Source organism: Pleurodeles waltl, chromosome 3_1 (assembly GCF_031143425.1).
Source record: "Pleurodeles waltl isolate 20211129_DDA chromosome 3_1, aPleWal1.hap1.20221129, whole genome shotgun sequence".
NCBI lineage: Eukaryota > Metazoa > Chordata > Amphibia > Caudata > Salamandridae > Pleurodeles > Pleurodeles waltl.
Window position 1 is genome coordinate 760,848,365 of NC_090440.1, and position 18,139 is coordinate 760,866,503.

At 43.8% G+C, this 18,139-nt stretch overlaps 1 protein-coding gene across 10 annotated transcripts in view; it reads left to right on the forward strand.

The window, feature by feature from the left end:
• Window positions 1-18,139, forward strand: part of PPFIBP2 (PPFIA binding protein 2) — a 1,142,047-nt gene that overhangs the window by 802,999 nt on the left and 320,909 nt on the right. For all 10 annotated transcript variants that reach the window (XM_069223551.1, XM_069223543.1, XM_069223546.1 and 7 more), the window contains one exon: window positions 4,104-4,235. In XM_069223551.1, the coding sequence (XP_069079652.1) occupies window positions 4,104-4,235 (132 nt within the window). The remainder of the gene's footprint in view (window positions 1-4,103; window positions 4,236-18,139) is intronic.

The following is an 18,139-nucleotide window of genomic DNA, read 5'->3' on the forward strand; positions in this document are numbered from 1 at the left end:
GAGACCTAGGGGAATCCAAGATGAGGTGACTTGTGGGGCTCTGACCAGGTTCTGATACCCAGAATCCTTTGCAAACCTCAAAATTTGGCAAAAAAAACACGTTTTCCTCACATTTCGGTGACAGAAAGTTCTGGAATCTGAGAGGAGCCACAAATTTCCTTCCACCAAGCATTCCCCCAAGTCTCCCGATCAAAATGATACCTCACTTGTGTGGGTAGGCCTAGCGCCCGCGACAGGAAATGCCCCAAAACACAACATGGACACATCCCATTTTTTGACAGAAAACAGAGATGTTTTTTGCAAAGTGCCTACCTGTAGATTATGGCCTCTAGCTCAGCCAGCACCTAGAGAAACCTACCAAACCTGTGAATTTTTTAAAACTAGAGACCTAGGGGAATCCAAGATGGGGTGACTTGACGGGCTGTGACCAGGTTCTCTTACCCAGAATCCTTTGCAAACCTCAAAATTCGGTCAAAAAAACACCTTTTCCCCTCATTTCCGTGACAGAAAGTTCTGGAATCAGAGAGGAGCCACAAATTTCCTTCCACCCAGCGTTCCCCCAAGTTTCCTGATAAAAATGGTACCTCACTTGTGTGGGTAGGCCTAGCGCTCACAAAAGGAAATGGCTCAAAACACAACGTGGACACATCAAAATTATCAAATACAAAACTACCTGTTTTGGCAGGGGGGCGCCTGCGTTTTTGGTCCTGGGCTCAGCAGCCTTCTAGGGAAACCTACCAAACCCAGACATTTCTGAAAACTAGACACCCAAAGGAGTCCAGTGAGGTGTGACTTGCGTGGATCCCCCAATGTTTTCTTACCCAGAATCCTCAGCAATCCTCAAATTTAGCTAAAAAATCATATTTTTCCCACATTTCTGTGTGGGATCACTGCACTGGGACACATTTCATACCACCCAATGTTCCCCTCAGTCTCCCGGTAAAAATAATACCTCATTTGTGTAGGTGGGCCAAGTGCTTGTGAAAGGGAAGAGCCAAAAACATGTCGATATTGAGGGGGAACAAAGCGGGTCCAAAAGGGCAGTTTGCAAAAAAAAAAATGTTTAGGCTGACAAGTGCAGCAGAATTTTTATTGGTATAGATGAGACAATGCTGGGTGGTAGGAATGTTGTGGATTTCTGCAGATTCCGGAAGGTTCCATCACAAAAACGTGGGAAAAATGTGTGATTTCCAGCAAAGTTGGAGGTTTGCAGGGGATTGTGAGTACAAAAATGGTGCAGGGTGCATGTGAAACACACCAGTCTGGAATCACCCAGATGTTTAGTTTTCAGATGTGTCTAGGGCTTGTGGATTTTTCTACGTGGCAGCGTCCCAAAGTCCATAAAGTGCAGCCCTCACCATTCCAAGTGGGACGATTTTGAGAGTAAGCCAAGTTCGTATGGCCCAAATGTAAAACTAAAACCCAAAATAATCAAATGCCTTCTTGCTTGCTGTGGGATAAGATGTTTCAGAGTGCGGGGGAGAGCTGAAAGACTGTACCCCCTTCAGTTGAGGTGGGGGCGTAACCAGTCCCATACTGGTTGGTAGCCACCACCCCAATATATATATATATATATATATATTTTTTTTTTAATTCCCTGGCATCTAGTAGACTTTCTGGCCCCTCGGGGTGTGGATCAGGGGTAATTGCCCCATCTTCCCACTAGTGGGCAGAACATCTTTGGCCCCATTTATTTGGGGTGGGGATATGGCCATACCCCCACCCTCTTATTTTTGGAAAAAAAACTTCCCTGGCCTCTGGTGGGCAGATAGGCCTTCCAGAAATAGGGTCATCTGCCCCCAATTGGGGGCAGATATGGCCAACAGTAATGTGCTCCAATGGGGAGCAACCCTTACCCAAGGGGCTGCCTCCCTAAAGAACACACAAGCATACACACACACACCAATCCCTGGTGCCTAAGTGGTTTCTGCCCCCATGGGGGCAGATTGGCCTAACAAAAATTGGCCGATCTGCCCCCAAGGGGGGCAGAAATGGTCTAAATACAATTTGCCCCCCAGGGGAACGACCCTTGCCTAATGGGTCGCTCCCCATCTCTAAAAAAACAAACAAACAAAAAAAACACAAAAACAAATTAGCCCTGGCGCCTAGAGGTTTCTGCCCCCCCGGGGCAGATCAGCCTAATAACAATAGGCCGATCTGCCCCCAAGGGGGGCAGAAATGGCCTAAAATAAATTTGCCCCCCCCCCCAACCCCCCTGGGAGCGACCCTTGACTACGGGGTCGCTCCCCTTGCGTGACATTGGAGCAAAAAAAAAAATCCCCAGTGCCTAGTTGTTTCTGCACCCTTGGGGGCAGATTGACCTAAAATCGGCCAATCTGCCCACAAGGGGGGGGGGGAGAAATGGTTTGAATACAATTTGCCCCCCCAGGGGAGCGACCCTTGCCTAATGGGTCACTCCCCATCTCTAAAAAAACAAACAAAAAAAAAAAACACAAAAAAAAACATTGGCCCTGGCGCCTTGAGGTGTATGCCCCCCCTGGGGGCAGACCGGCCTAATGACAATAGGCCGATCTGCCCCCAGGGGGGGCAGAAATGGCCTAAAATAAATTTGCCCCCCAGGGGAACGACCCTTGCCTAAGGGGTCGCTCCCCTTGTGTGAAATTCACGAAGAAAAAAAAACCTCCCTGGTGTCTAGTGGTTTCTGTCCCCCTTGGGGCAGATTGGCCTCATAATAATAGGCCGGTCTGCCCCCAGGGGGGGTGGGGGGGGGCAGAAAAGGCCTTAAAAAAAAATGCCCCCCCGGGAGCGACCTTTGCCCAAGGGGTCGCTCCCTCATGCCAATTTCCACATTGAAAATAAATCCCTGGTGTCTAGTGGGCATTTCAAAAGCAGGATTGCTTTACAATCCGGCTTTTGACATGCTGAGAGAGACTTCAAAGGGAAGGAAATCCATTTCCTTCCCTTTGAAGCCTCTCTGGCATCCTCAACGTGATTGGAAGAGAAATGCTTTGCATTTCTCTTCCGATCGCGCTGGAAGCTGAGCTTCCAGCGCAATGGAGGAGGCCTCTGTAATTGTCAGCGCGCGATGCGCACTGATGTCACGGGGGGTGGTGGGGTCGGGGGTGGAAGGGTAAGGGATTTCTCTTCCATCCACGACCGGCGGGTGTGGGTAAGGGGCCCATGGAGGGAGCACTAGCCTTGGACGAGATAACCTCATCCAAGGCACCGTAGCGGTTAATGGATTGCCTGCACACATCTGTGAGTCTGGGTGACTTTTAAGCAGATGTAGGTGGTGGAGAATTCCCAGTCCATGAACCGAAGTCTTGCCAGATGAGTAGGACAACAACAAAGGTTGTGCTAAACAACGTGACACTTACTACACTGTTGAAGCTCCGTGTTATACATAAGGCGGATGGTTTAGCATGGACCCAGTTTACCCAATTTCGTAAAGCATCTGGTCTCGGCTGATCGTGAGCAATTCCGAATAGTAATAAAAACAGTCCCAACTACTAACGTTTGAGGCAATCTCTCACATGTCAAACGGAGCTACTCTATCACTTCCTGTGTGGTATAGAAACATGCTGGTACAAACACAGGCAGCATTTGTATCTCTGCTCGCCCGACAGCCCAGAGCATCTGTATCTGTGCCTCATTGATTGCAGCTTAGGCAGTGAGTGAGTCATGGAGATGTCCCATTTTGTCCAATAAAAGACTCTCATTTCATTTAAAAACCCATATAACGCAGAGATTTAAAAGCCTCCCTTGCAAAAGTAATGTATTGAGTCTCACAGCTTCTAACTTAGGACCCTATAATGCACTAGATGCATAATAATGAAGCAACCCCTGAATTGTAAAAGAAGAGGAAATATGATTAGAGTGCTCTACATTTTGGGTGAATTCTTTTGCCACTTAGGGGAGTTTACTTTAGATGCTTTGTTTCTGTGATACAGTTGTCACAGCGATAGTTTTCGTCTTTTCTAAAGTGCTTCAACTCACTATTAATTTGCATAAAAAGAACTGGAATCGAACGTCTCTAGTAAAATCATAACTGGAGTGTAATACATTTGAGACTACTGTTTATTATTGGAGATGTACAGAAGTAGCATTATGTGGTCCAAATAACACTTGTTTTTATTTTGCAGGAGCTAATGCATCGCACCTCGTTAGAGACTGAGAAACTTGACTTAATGACTGAGGTATCTGACCTCAAGATCAAGTTAGTTGGCTTGGAAAATGACCAGAATGATTTTCAGGAAAAGCAGAACAGGGCAGAGGTGAGTTGCGTCTTACTTTTGTGTTTGTGTATGTCCTCAAAGTGCTCAGTGGAGCCCTTGAGGAAAGGCTTACACTTAGTGTTAGACTTCATGTCCATGTTGTGTTTCATCTATCACAAAAATGCCTAATTTCTACTCAGGCTTTAGAAGATTTTACAGATTGCTGTTCTCGTTGGATTTTTGTCCTACACTGAGCATGCAGTAATTAAGGAAGTCTGCGTCCATTGTAACCGGAAGAAAAAAAACATTTTGCACTTCAGTTGCGTGTTAAATGCCCAAGCTGTAGGAATTTGTATGTTGATGACATATTTTCTGGTGCACTTGTTAGGTCTGTGAATTGAGCACAGCAGTGCTTCCTCATTTACAATGGGCCGAACCTTGTGAAATGAGGGATGGTGATGAAAAACGTAGATCACCCTGAGAAGTGTGGCAGTAATCCCCTAAAGTGAAAGGAGGATTAGTCAAAGAGCCAGAGGAAACCCATAGTCCCAGCATACAACTCTAGTAACTGCAAGTCAGCACACCTAACCAGTACACTTAGAATGGTGGCCCTTGCTGCTGAAATCCTATGTATTCGTGTCTAAATCATAAACAAGTAGGGGAGGATGCATGGCAATCCTTACACCTGCACTGCACCCCCAAAGGGGTCATTAACATCCTTTCAACCAATATATATATGTATTGCTAATGTTTAATGTGTGGAGGGGCCATGACTCGCGAGAGCACAGGAGCTCAACATTTTTTCAGTTGTCACTCGCCAGGACTACTGGCTGCTTCAAATGCACCAATAATAACAGAAATGCACCAATAATAACAGAAATGAAGTATCAGCTCTTAATTTTGTTTTCTTTGAGTACCACTGACATGTCTCCATTGCCAAGGCAGGTACTGCTTCTTTTGATTGTCAGGCATTGGTGCTTTTGATACTGAGTTAGCAGCAGTTCATATGTATTGGGTCAAGCCTGCCTTGGTGTTGGGAAGTGTCACTCTTTGGTTGACCACACAAGGTCCAAACAGGCCCTGCACTGTCAATCACTTTAGAACTGTGGGTATGATGCAGGGTTTGCTTGAACGAAATCCAGACAGTTGGCTCAGGGTAGGAATAGAGGAAGGTCTGGGTGCCATTAGGATTTAAACAAGCTTTGGTAAAACCATTCAGTCTTACTTTGACAGTACTGATCAAGCAGTGTGATTTGCCTTGTCAGTGCCCGAACAACTATGTTGTGTAACATAATGTGGAGGCCAGCTTGAAATCGTAGAAAACAACTTTTCTATACATTAGTGGTTGCCGCTTTTGACTTTGCCAAAGGTGACAGATTTTAAAAATCTGCGGCTTTTGGAAAAGACAATAACAGCTTACACCAAAGACGAGAGAGGAGTGGCAGAATAGGGATCATATCAGCAAATCCAAAGCAGAACATTGAAATGGACAAAAAAACTATCTGATTAGAGCCTAAAGTACAAGGGAAAGTATAGGATACAGTGCTGCTTGCAATGGATATTCTATGCATGGCAAGACCGCAATAATACTTGAGTCTTCTGTGTGATTCTGTTTAAGCAAGTGTCTGCTTGTTTGTGTGTGTGTGTGTGTGTGTGTGTGTGTGAGGCGGGAGGGAGAAAGGAAAAGAGAGAGAACTGGGACACATAAAAGAGATGTCTGGAATTCTCCGTGCTTGTGTCTCTTGGTACACACTCAAGTGTTTTGAAAGTAAGTAGGTCATCCTGATGCTGCATATGTCACAAAACCAGCATAATATCACTCTTTAACTTCATTTTTTTGTATTGCGAATTTGTTCGTGTTTATAAGAATACATTTTCATGTGTTTTTCATATGCACCTCAACTGCTGTAGTAGTCATTATTTTGTTATTCCAGAGTCCTGTACCTTTACTCAAGGGCAGATTGTCCATTAACTCAGTTAAAGCAGTTTTGCCACAGCACTATTAGGGCTAATAGCGCTATTGCAAGACGGGCTTTGCTACATTCGGAGTCAGGAGGCTCTTTCCCTTCTGTCTTCACTGCAAGACCCACACCAATCCTTACTAACATATCAAAAGATAAACTTAGTATTTTGCAAATCTCTTTCTTTGCTGCAGCATCTTCTCCTTGTTGCCCTATATTGAAAGCCTGCCCCCTCAGACCAATTCACACCTTAAATGAAGTCTAGACATCTCTGTCCACACCTACTGGACACTTTCAAATTCAACGTTTAGAGAGCGGCTTTCGGTGATTTACTATACAAACTCCATACTGTGCCAGTTGAAGTGTAAGTTTATAAGTCAGTGATGAAATCAATGTCACACAGCTTAGACCCAGTACCACACCGTCCAGACCCAATGTCACACTGTGCACACATCGATCATCGGATATACAGCACAGGCCAAACTTCACAACCTGACAGTTCTGAACCTGGCAAATTGGTACTGAGTCATATGACAGGAGAAAGGATAACCAAACCTACCCTGTCCATGTAAAGCGGTGGGCTGCGCACATATTTCAGCAGCAGACTGATTGACTATAGATATCCTGTTCAAATTTTCATAGGGGATCCGCACATATGTGAAAATTGAGGCTATGAAAAAGGGCACTCCAAGGGCAAAATGAATAGAGGACAGATGGCATAAATGAAACTTAAGATCATCGTGACCCACCCCCCAGACTCTGCCCCTAGCCCCTCTTTGATGAGTGCCATGGATGCCCAATGTCAAGGATGCCTATTTGTAATTCCATCTCTTTTCCACAGCCCCCTGTTATTGTCTCTTTATATCACTCTTTCAGATTGTAGTTATCCTGTTGTTCTTCATCTGTCCAATATTTTTATCTTTCTCTTCCTTGTTTGTCCCTTGGCAAAAGTCTTATAATGTATTATAAGTCCCCAGCTCCATCAATAACTGCCTGTTGGTAATTTGACTTTTCTGCTAAATCACCCTGAATGTTTTTTTTTTACCTTACTGCTGAACCCTATTTGTATTGGCTATAGAACTCTGTGCACTTTACCTCTGCTAACTCCGTGGTAAAATGCTTGTGCCCCTCATTTCAACATGGTAAAATTGGTATTCACCTGATTGGTTTATTTAATGTGTCTATAAGTCCCTAATATATGGTAACAGCTGTTTACAGGGCCTGTAAATAAAATGCTACCAGTGGATTGCAGGGGTCATTGTCCCGTCCTCTGCAGTTGTACTGTAATCCATTGTAGCCTGGTGCTGCAGTTTTAAACTGCAAATTTGACCCGTCAGAATAACCCGTTTTGACAGGCCCAAACCTTGCTTTTAAATATTATTCACCCTTACGCAGGCCTTACTAGCCAATAATTCAGAATGCATGGTATTTAAAAGTAGACTATGTAAAAGTTTAATGTTAAACATGCCCTTATACTGACTAGCCCCTCAACGCTGTATTCACTGAAGCAGGGTTGGCTGTTCCGTAGGAAAGCACAGGGATGCAATATTGAATATGAATACTGTATTAAGGGAATGAGACTAAATAAAAAAATAATTAAACAATTATTTTTAATAGTTGTTAAAAATCCAATTTAATGCTGAAGTTGAATTTTCTTTAACTATCGAGAAAGAGTAACTTTTAGAAAGTTACCTTTGCCCTGTCTGAAGTCCCTGGAAGCTACATCTGCATTTTCCTCTCCAACTTCTGCCAGCAGATAATTAGCATTTAAACATGCATGAAGTAGGTTTGAACTAGCTCCCAGGAGCAAACAATAGGCTGACCGGATTGGGCAAATGACCCATCTTAACCTGACAGAATATGCAAAGGGGGCTGGGAAGGATCCTTTTTAGTATTATTGTGTCTATTCCTTCTTTAAATGTCTCATCCTGCTTGACACGTCTGCTGAGATTTTCACATAACATTTGAGATGCTCTTCAAAGAGTGAAAGACCAAAGCAATTCTTGTGGTTCCCATGTCTAGTTGCTGAAAACGCGGCTTTGCTGTACCAAACGTCTGTCTCTGAGGAGGTTGTGGGTACAGGGACTGTCTAATTTCGGATTTTGGTGCTCAGTGTGGAATGTCACTAGGATTACCAAAGTGATTGTGTGGGTATCAGGGCTGTGGAATTTTAACAAAATATCTACTTGTCCATGGGACAGGTTGCTTCATAAATCTACTTACGTAAAAAAAAAATCTACTTGTCCCTTTAATGCCATGTTGTGCAGCAACAAATTATGGCACCACTCATTATGTACGAGCTCTGATTATGCCAGGGATAATACCACAGTAGGACTTGAATACTAGGAATTTCAAGCCAATCTCTACTGTAGCAATTTCCTTATTTTGCCACTTTTCCACAGATCTATATGCTATGGCTGGAGGAAGAAGTAAGCATTAGTTCCAGGGCTGGAATACCCACTTAATTGCATGTTTTAAAGATTTCACCAGCTCTTCTCTAATCTTTTCCCATAAAGTTCGGGAATTTACTCCTGACAGGGTTGGGGAAAAAAGTGGTTGGAGGGAAAGCAAACTTGTAAACTCTCAATAGATTTTCATATGAGCAAATCTGCACATACATATTTACTTGTGCTAAAATACACTTCACAAATATGTTCTCGGAGTATGATTTCCTAGTCTACCTCTGTAAGTTCTTGTGAATTCATGAAAGCCACTAATGCAAAGACATACACCATGGGTGCCCTTTTGTGTCTTTTTTTAGGAATTAGGCCCCTAATTAGGTCTGGGGTTAACCAAGACACGTTGGGGGTAATTTACTGACATTTTGCACTGGTTTTGCGTCATAAAAGCGAAACAACCCAGCACAATTTTTTTTTATTATTTACTTTCCAACACAAAAGTTGTTCTGCGTTGGAAATTAATTAAAAGTAATGCAAAGCAGCAAAAAGCTCTGATTTGCATTACTTAGCATGAAGGGGGCATTACATGGGAGTTCCCATGCAACTACCCACCCTTTTTGATGCAAACCCCTATCTACTAGAAGTGTGAGGCAAGGTTTTGCATAAAAAAATAATTTCTTCTAAAACCAGGCATAATAAGGAAAAATGTTGTCATTTCTCCTTTCTTTTCATACTTTGCATGTGTGCAGCACACATACAAAGTAGGACAAGTTTTAAATGTCTAGGCATAGTATCTTGTACTAAAAGGGAACCCTTCAAGTACAAAACCTATGCTAGACACTCCCAGTCAGCCTTATACTGTGGGGCAAAGGTGTGTGCATGGCGCAAAGCAGCAAAAATCTGCATCAGCGCTTGGGAGGGAGGAGAGGAGAGACATCTCTGAAGATATGGCACTCTTCTGCTCCCTCCCTGTCACGCAACATAGCACAGTATTTTTGGCTGCTGCCCTGCATTGCCTGACAGTTTAGTAAACCTTCCCCATTGTTTTTAATAAAATTATATTTTTCTCTCTATCCATCAGCTGGCTTTACTGTGAGTGATGGCATTCTGCTCTTCCGCAAGAAGCATACTGGCACACAAAGTAGTTTTGTTCAGTGCCAGGAACTACTGTGACAATGTGTGCTTTTTGAGACCAAAATTTGTTTTCTTTTTGCCAATGTTTTGTACAGCGGCAAGGGCCTGGAAGTTCTCACAACAATAAAGTGTTACTAAAGCCATGTCAAAATAAGACACGCCTTGACAAAACCATAAGGCTGACCACCAATGTCAGATAGGTTGGCTTTGCCAGTGCTTGTTTATTTTCATGTTTCCCATAATCTTGTTGGCAGTGGTAATCTTTGAATACTTTTTTAAAATACTGTCATGCATCAACACATTTTTCTGAATAATGCTTCAAAGAAATGGTACCTACAATTTCACATTAATTTAGCAAAACCTTTTTTTTCCTACTTGCATTTTTTTCTGAATTTTATCTTGAAAGCAAAGAATAATCATTCTTGCTTACAAGCTTCTGCAAACATTTGCATCTAATCAGAGAGCATTCATTAGTGCAGTGTGGCCTTAACACGTTTATTTAGAGTGCTCACCCTAATAATAAAGGCTTTGAATTACTGAATCATAAATGCACGTTTGAACAGCTTTAACACATTGACACAATTACCTCAACTGCAGACAGTTTCCTTCCTTGTAAATTGGCAGCCAAAGGGTTTTGCTGCAGGGGGTTGGACCTACTTGCCCCAAGAACAAAATAAACATGAAAACTTGTTGTCCCTAACCCCAAACAATATGTTCTGGGTGTCAGGCTACAGGAATTCTACACCCCTGGTGTGTGTGTGGGGGGGGGGGAACTAGTGCTTTCATCACAGAGCTTTTGTTACTGTGAAGTTCATAAGTCACAATCATAATCTACCACAGTGAGCTATGAACTGCCATCAAAGAGCTGCATGCAGACTGCATGGTACAGGTTAGAAAGTTATTTTTCCCCCCAGTCTTTGATTATCCTAATTTTACTAAACAGGGTTTGTTTGGATAGAAATACATTGTGATTAGTAAAGTCAACCCTAACCACTGCGCTACGTTCTGAATCCTGAGTTTAAGGTTCCCCAGACCAAGCACTCTTAAAAAAAAAATGCCTATCATTATGGATGACGTGAATCCTACACCTTGTAGTCCCCTTTGTCAACATTTTCTATACACTGATTTACACATGTATGACTCATTATCTCTGTATGTTTGTTGCAATACATGCGAGAGAGGGGCTATGGAGAGATGAGAGGCACTATTAGAGAGCGATAGTGATGGTGAAGAAGTCATTGAAGAACCCCAATAGATTGTTGTATGCTGGTGCACGGCAAGGTCATCATTTACTATGCTTTAAAAACTAATACATATATGTAATGAAAAATGTGTTGTAGAATGCACAGTTTTTGCTTTTTTTCCCCAAAATCATATTGCGAGGGAGAGAACCCTCCCAAGCCCCACTGTAGTGGTCAGGCACGCTACCTATGCACCCTGGGAGGCTGGTCTCACAAAATTTGCCAGAGCTGCTTGTGGGTTCCCAGTCCAGTTCTGATGGATAGACAGCAGTGTCTACAGTTGAGCCATGGGGTTGATTTACATTTAGAAGTGACAGTTGCAGCTTCCTTTAGTATCCTGAATTCCAGGTGGGATGAGGGACTTGTTGGGAGAAGGCATAGAAAGCTCCTAAGTTTTGTCAGAACTAGTGGAGAATGATGGCAGCCACGGCCGGACCATAGGGGCTGAGAGGCTACGCCCCTTCACCTTTTGCCCCTCAAGAGGAGTGTCTTTTAGGCTGAGCAAAGGTCAGCCTGACACACACTCCTCACTTTCAGTTCAGACAACCAAGAGCTAGACATGCGCTAAATGCAAAGGCTCCTGGCTGCCTGAGCTGAACTTTGCTGGGCGGAGGATGTCACAGCTCCTGTTGAGGTGACCTCCTCAGCTCAGCTAAGGTCCTTGAGGTCCTTCCTCTCTGTGACGAGGAGTAGCGTCACTCATTGCTTTGGACCTGGGTGCATTTGTTTTAAGCACTGAAGCGCCCAGGGCCGAGTGTCAGTGACACCTTGTCACAGAGTGGGGTCAGCAGTCTCACTGACCCCATCCCACTCTGTAACGAGGTTGTGACTTATGCCTTCCCTCATTGGCTGACCTAAGGTCAACGAATGAGGGAAGGCAGCAGACCCAACCCTCCCGGGACCTCCGAGGCAGAGGTGCAGGTAAGTGTGATTTTTTTTATTTTTTTTATTAATGTTTGGTACGTGTGTGTATGTTTGAGTATTTAGTAATGAGTGTTGTGAATGGCTGCATGTGTGCAAGTGTGTTAATGAATAGGGTGAAGTGAGTAATTGTGTGTGTCCTGTCTACTCCCTCCATCTTAAAATTACCGGTCCGCCACTGAATGGTGGCTCCTATCGTGTTACGTGGGGTGGTAGAGGGGAGGGGCTGGGGAGGAGGAATGTTTGTGATCCCTATTTGTGGGGTTAGTTTGCAAAGTCCTACTTTTACCTCTTTAGTTGTATGATCTACATTAGTAAGATAGAGGATAGCGCCAATATGGAACAATATACATTTTATAAAAACTGTAAATTAACATTTTTCCAAAATGCAATTGTACGCCTCTGTATTGGACAATCGGTGATGTGTGTAAGCAGTGCAGTTTGTGAAATAATTAGTGCTGGTGTGTTTTTATTAATTCTTTAGACCGATTGTGCATCAAGTCACACCCAACACTGAAAGCAGTTGTATGGAGCTCTTTTGTGCACAACCATCACGTGCAACTAAGCATCAGTACACCTGTTGCATTACAAAATATTGTTTTATGCTCCTGGCACGAGTTGTTTTCGTAACATCAACTCACCGCCATGTATCTTAATATGTCTCATTTGCCGATAGTTACAGGTAAGTAGTTCACTTAGAAGCATTTTATCATGTGCTTTTGCTCAGTTTATGGTGGAAGTTTTGCTGTATCAGACGGCGAGGTGCTGGGGCGTGCCACGGTGACTCCAGCCAATCCAGGGGATGACTGCAGGGAGGAGAGGAATTCCTGTAGTTGGAAAGGGAGTGGTTGAGACATGTTTCCTTCAACAGTGAATACATGAATGTTTGTGACTAAAGACTGAACATTCGGTGTTTTGAAAATGACTCTTAGAAAAGCACTATCCAAATATTTTATATTTTTGTGTCTTTGGCTATTAAATTACTGTAATATCAAGGTGTGGACAGAACCTCCACCGGTCCGTCCTTAGAAGTCAACAAAGAGTATTGGATTTATTTTTAATTACATAATAAAAACAGAAATACTGTTACTTTGATATATTAGTTTATCAAAGGTGAACGATTGTAATTCACTGAGTTAATACTCGTTGGAAATGTGATCACATGCTTGGCATAGTGCGGCTGAAGGAACTGTACTATCGAGTCACAGGATACCCATCAGGACTTCCCCCCCCAATTGCACGTCTGTGTGCCAGAGAGGCCGGAAGGCACCGATGATAGTATATCCTGTGAAATTTCATACTAAGATTACATTTGTGGTGTAGGGTTAATTTTAAATATAGCTGTGCCTGGAATGCAGAGTAACCCAATAAAAGTCTACTGACTATTGAATCAGTTATGCGGGTGACAACACTTATATCTGGCATTTAATTGTGCTTTGCACTTCGTTATTTACGACAATATTTATTATTTTTCTAGATTGTAAAAGCTGATTACGGACGATTGGCACTTGCCAGGGGCCACGTTGCTTGAAATGACTTTATACACTGGCTGCTGCGAGCTCTGTCTTTCAGTGTTTTGACCACAGAATTTATGAATCCGAATAATTTTGAGAGGGTGCATTTCTAAAATCCTTCAGTATGTTGACTACAATACATATTTAGTTTATTTGGCCAAATGCCAAACTTTTAAAAAGCAGGAAGCTGTCGCAAAGCTATTAAAATTAAGAGGTCTCATTTGAAACCCCCGATTTGGGAGCAAACCAAGATTACATCCGAATTATGATTTCAAGTTTTGTGATAATCAATGCATCCGTGCATTTTGACCGAAAACTTTTTTGCCAGGTAACCATGGCAGAATTTGTTTGGGGAAAAATCTATTTCTGCATTATCAATCCATTCCGAATCATAGATGGAGGAATGATGTATTATTAAATCACCTCTAAATACTGCATCTCTTATTATAGGTACTTATCATGTGTGATAGTAGCACGCCTAGGATGTTATGTACTAACTTATTTACCCATAGGCACAGAATAGGTAAAAACTTTGATGCATCTGACTGCTAAATACACCCAACTTGTAGTGAGGTCCTTAATCTAGTTAGAAAGTTTTGCAATTTCTTGTAAATCAGCCATTTCTACCTTAAATCTTTCTTCCAAGCACCCTCAGTGTAATAGTCAAGATGATTACCAGCATATTTCTTTTAATAGTGTTATATACTGTTGCACATGAATATTCCTGACACAAACATGGCATTATCTGTGGCTCAAGAAGAACGTTCTGTACATCCTTAGCAGCTGCAAAAATGTGTATACTGAGTCGGTGTACATCTCTGAAGGTACAATTCCATGAAGTGAATTAAAGACTTGATGGTTATGACTGAACATGTGAGGCTTAATGGCCAGGTGCCTTCATTTGAAAAGATCTAGGTCATTTCCTTTCACTACCAGTGTGACCAGCGTTGGCTGGTATCCTAGTGACTTTACCCTTGGGAAAACTGTGTGCTCCTTGTCATACATTACATTGAATATAGTTTCCTGTTTATGTTTTGAACTATTGTTCAAAGGTTCACACCCCTCTCTGGTACCTTTTATCCTCTTTGTGTGGTTATATATGTCAATAGTTCACCCTATATTGCATGATAATATTTTTTCATATCCACTGCGATGCACAGTCTATGGCCTGTGGATGGGACAAATTAAACCCACAATGCATTTTCACTGACTGTGCCTTTGGAACTTCTGATGTATACATAAATGTGCCCATACACATGTTTGACTGCTGCCCTCATTTTTGCCTTACACACCACCGCTGACCAGAAGTGCTGTCATGCTTGTCTGATTTGCATGACATTTGAAAATCTCCTGCTGCTATGCCTGCCGGCATGGCAACAGTTTGAGCTGGAATGTAAGACAGGGACTAGCATTCTGATGCCTGTTTTATTGATAATGTATCACTTGCCCTTAAAGTCGCTCTTGCATCTTCTTACCCTACCTAGCCACAACCACACGCATCCTTCATCAGTAGGTCTGACCTTGGCAGGTCCGGCAGTGGTTATTTGTTTTTGTTTGCGTTGCAAGCATGTGAAACAAAAACGGAAAGAAGGAAGAATGGGCGTCCTAAATGTGGCACCTGTATGCTTGAAATATGTATATTGTAAGTACCATTGCTTATCATTTTATTACAAAAGTACAGTGCTTTGGGGGCGTGGCTGGATGCTGAAGATTACGGACGTGCCTCTGTAAGCTCCGGCTGGGTGCCCCAGAGTCTTACAGCATGCAGTGCTGTTAGGGGACCCCTGCAACAGCAACATAGCCCGTGAGACTGGGATCCATTCTACTGCGTATCTGGGTTCTGTTCCTGTGGCCTCTGGACACTGTGGGCAACTCTTGAGGCCGCTGCCAGTGATGCAGTATGAGGTGGGACCTGGCGACTTGAAATATCTGGGGCGGTCGGTCGCCAAGCTTTTGCTGGACAGTCCTGCTATGGGGTGAGTTGTCGGGCATGACAACACCCCTCCCCCCCACACACACACACACACACACACACACACACACACACACATACACAGGATTGTACTGCACTCCACTGCCGCGTGAATCTCTGGAGCTAGAGCCGCAGAGGTGAGGAGAAGCCTCTACTTCGCTATGTACGGCAGGCCCAGCTGCTGGAGTTGGATGACGGGCTTGCTGTTGTCATTAGCCATGATTGGACGCTAGGTCGGGATGCCCTGAGCCCTGGAGAGTGCAGCATGGCGCTTCTCTGAATCGCACACCCCCAGACCTGGACATTCCACCATGTTAACACATGTGCGTGGAGGGCCGAACCTTGATTCTAAATGGCCCGTTTCTTACGAGGAAACCTTTACCACGGTCCTGAGCCGTGAGCCTGACCCTCCACTTGCCTAGTTAGGTAGGATTGTTTGGCCCTTTGGCTGTTATTGAGCCCAGTGGACAGGTTGGCTGCTTGCACTCACGAAGAGAATGAAGCTTTCAAATCGCACATGATACAAGTGGCACTTACGTATGCCTCCTTCAGCCAGCACATCTGGGGTCTCTTCGCTGTGGACACTGGTCCTGTTTTGTTGTTCCTACCTAACTTTGGCCTTCCCACCTACCTATGGCCTCCTTGAGGTGTACCCAACACTATACTCCTCTTTAACCCCTAAGATTGAATTGTGCCACTCTGTGATCTCTCTCCTGTCATCTCAACCTAGAGACATCAATATAATGAGGCCTGACTACTGCACAGTAGAGTCTCCACCCTGTTTCTCATCGCCTGTGCTCCTCGAGCTGCAGGCGTGCCGGGACTGTGTGCTGGACTTTTGTTGGCCCTCTCTTCCCTAGCTGCTGTCCTTTAATGCGTGGCACCTTGAAGTCCATCATGGGCTGCATTACATCCAAAAAGGGGTAAAACATCTGGAACAAGCAACCTCTTGCAATGGCAAATCTGCCGACATGAAAACTCTAACAAAGGAAGAATAAATCCCAACCACATTCTCATCCCCCCAGCAGACAAGTTGGACATTATCTTACAGGTAAGCCGTGATTCTAAACCACTTTTGAACATAGCGTCGACACGTTAGTAGCAGATCTTGCCCTGCTATGCGTTGACCATTGTAAACTTGCTGACAAGGTGAAAACAACTGAAACTATATTATCCTCACTGGTCCCCCAACAGTTATTGCAGGCAGCTACAACTGCTGAGCTTCAAAGGTAGATTACCACCGTGCAAGACAGAGCGGAGGATGGCGAAGCCCGCACATTATTTAACAACGTGCGCATAGTCAGCATGCCGGAAGGTAAATAGAGTAGTAACCCAACCCCGTTTATCGAACAATAATTTTTGTTGTCGATAGCACTGCAAGGCCTCTTGGTCATGTTCACAGTGAAGCGGGCAAACAGGGTACTGGCATGCCGCCCTCTGCATGGAGCACTGCCTTTTTAAAATGAGGCTCACATCCTAATCTTGCTGAGGAAATCTGACCCAGTATTGGGGAAATGTACTATTGTTTTTCACTGTATATGCACCCATGTCTCTTATATTGTCACCACTAAGGTGAGGGTTACCCCACTTTTGCATACCTAAGCTAGTGGGACATGTCACCAGTTTTAAAACATTACAGAATACTGACCTGGAATGTCAGAGGCATAGGGTCCATCCATAAACGCCATACAATATTAGAACAGCTCTATCGCTGTAAGGCGAACATAGTTTAACTACAAGAAACACACCTATCTGCTCTTGAGACCCTTAAACTAGCCCAACATATAAGCAACATCAGGTGTAAACCCAGTACAGCCAAAATGGTGGAACACTACATCACCACTGGACACTCCGTAAAAGATCTTAAATGGGTTATTCTGTAATGTCACAGCGGAGACAAGGTTTCTGGGAAGGATTCTATTTGAGAAAGAACAGGGCTTAATTTATAAATTATCAATACAGAAAAAGGGTCCGAATGGCAGCTGAATGAAGACATATGTGCTACAATAAAAAGCAAAACATGAATTACAGCTCACTGTCCAGTAGCTTACACTACTGAATGCCGACTGCAGTCTGACACTTGGTGTGAACATAGTTGTATAGTTTCACAATATTACTCGCATCACTGCGTCACAAAGCCTTGTCCTGAGGACCCCATCCCCTGGGAAGTAGTTAATTGAAGGGGAAGGGCAAGCCTCCTGCGGCTGCGGGGACCCTATTCCCTGAGGCGATAATTAAAGGGTACGGGCATGCACCCCTCCTCGAGAGAAACTCTGAGTTGCTCCTGCCTGGCAGGAGTAAAAGAAAACTGTTCTTGCCACGTGGGAGCAATGCCAACTCCCGCTGCAGCTGGGATGAGTGCTGGCAGGGGTGATGCGGGGCTTCTCCCCTCACAACCCCCAACCTTAAAAATGCTGTGGGGTCACTCAGCTGGCCACCAGGACACTTAACTATTTAAAAAAAAAAACTTTGCTGACTAATTCATGGTTCATGGGGTCATTTTCAGGGAGCCGGCAGTGCTGTGGGGTTCCTGGGGCTCCCCCAGCAGTCCACAACAAAACAAAACGAATGCAGTGGGATGCCCTGGGTGGACATCGGGACACCACCATTTAAAAAAAAGCTTTTGTTCTTGAGCTTGGGAATGCAGAGACCCCTTGTGCTTGGTTGTATGGCTGCATTATGGGGTCTGAGTAGTGTAAAAATAGGAGGATGATATGTTTATTTTTACTACAAATGCTCTTTTGAAATGTTTTTTTTTACATTAAAAAACCCTAGAAATTCACTATAAGAATGGTTAAAGTGACAGCTTAACTTTGGGATTC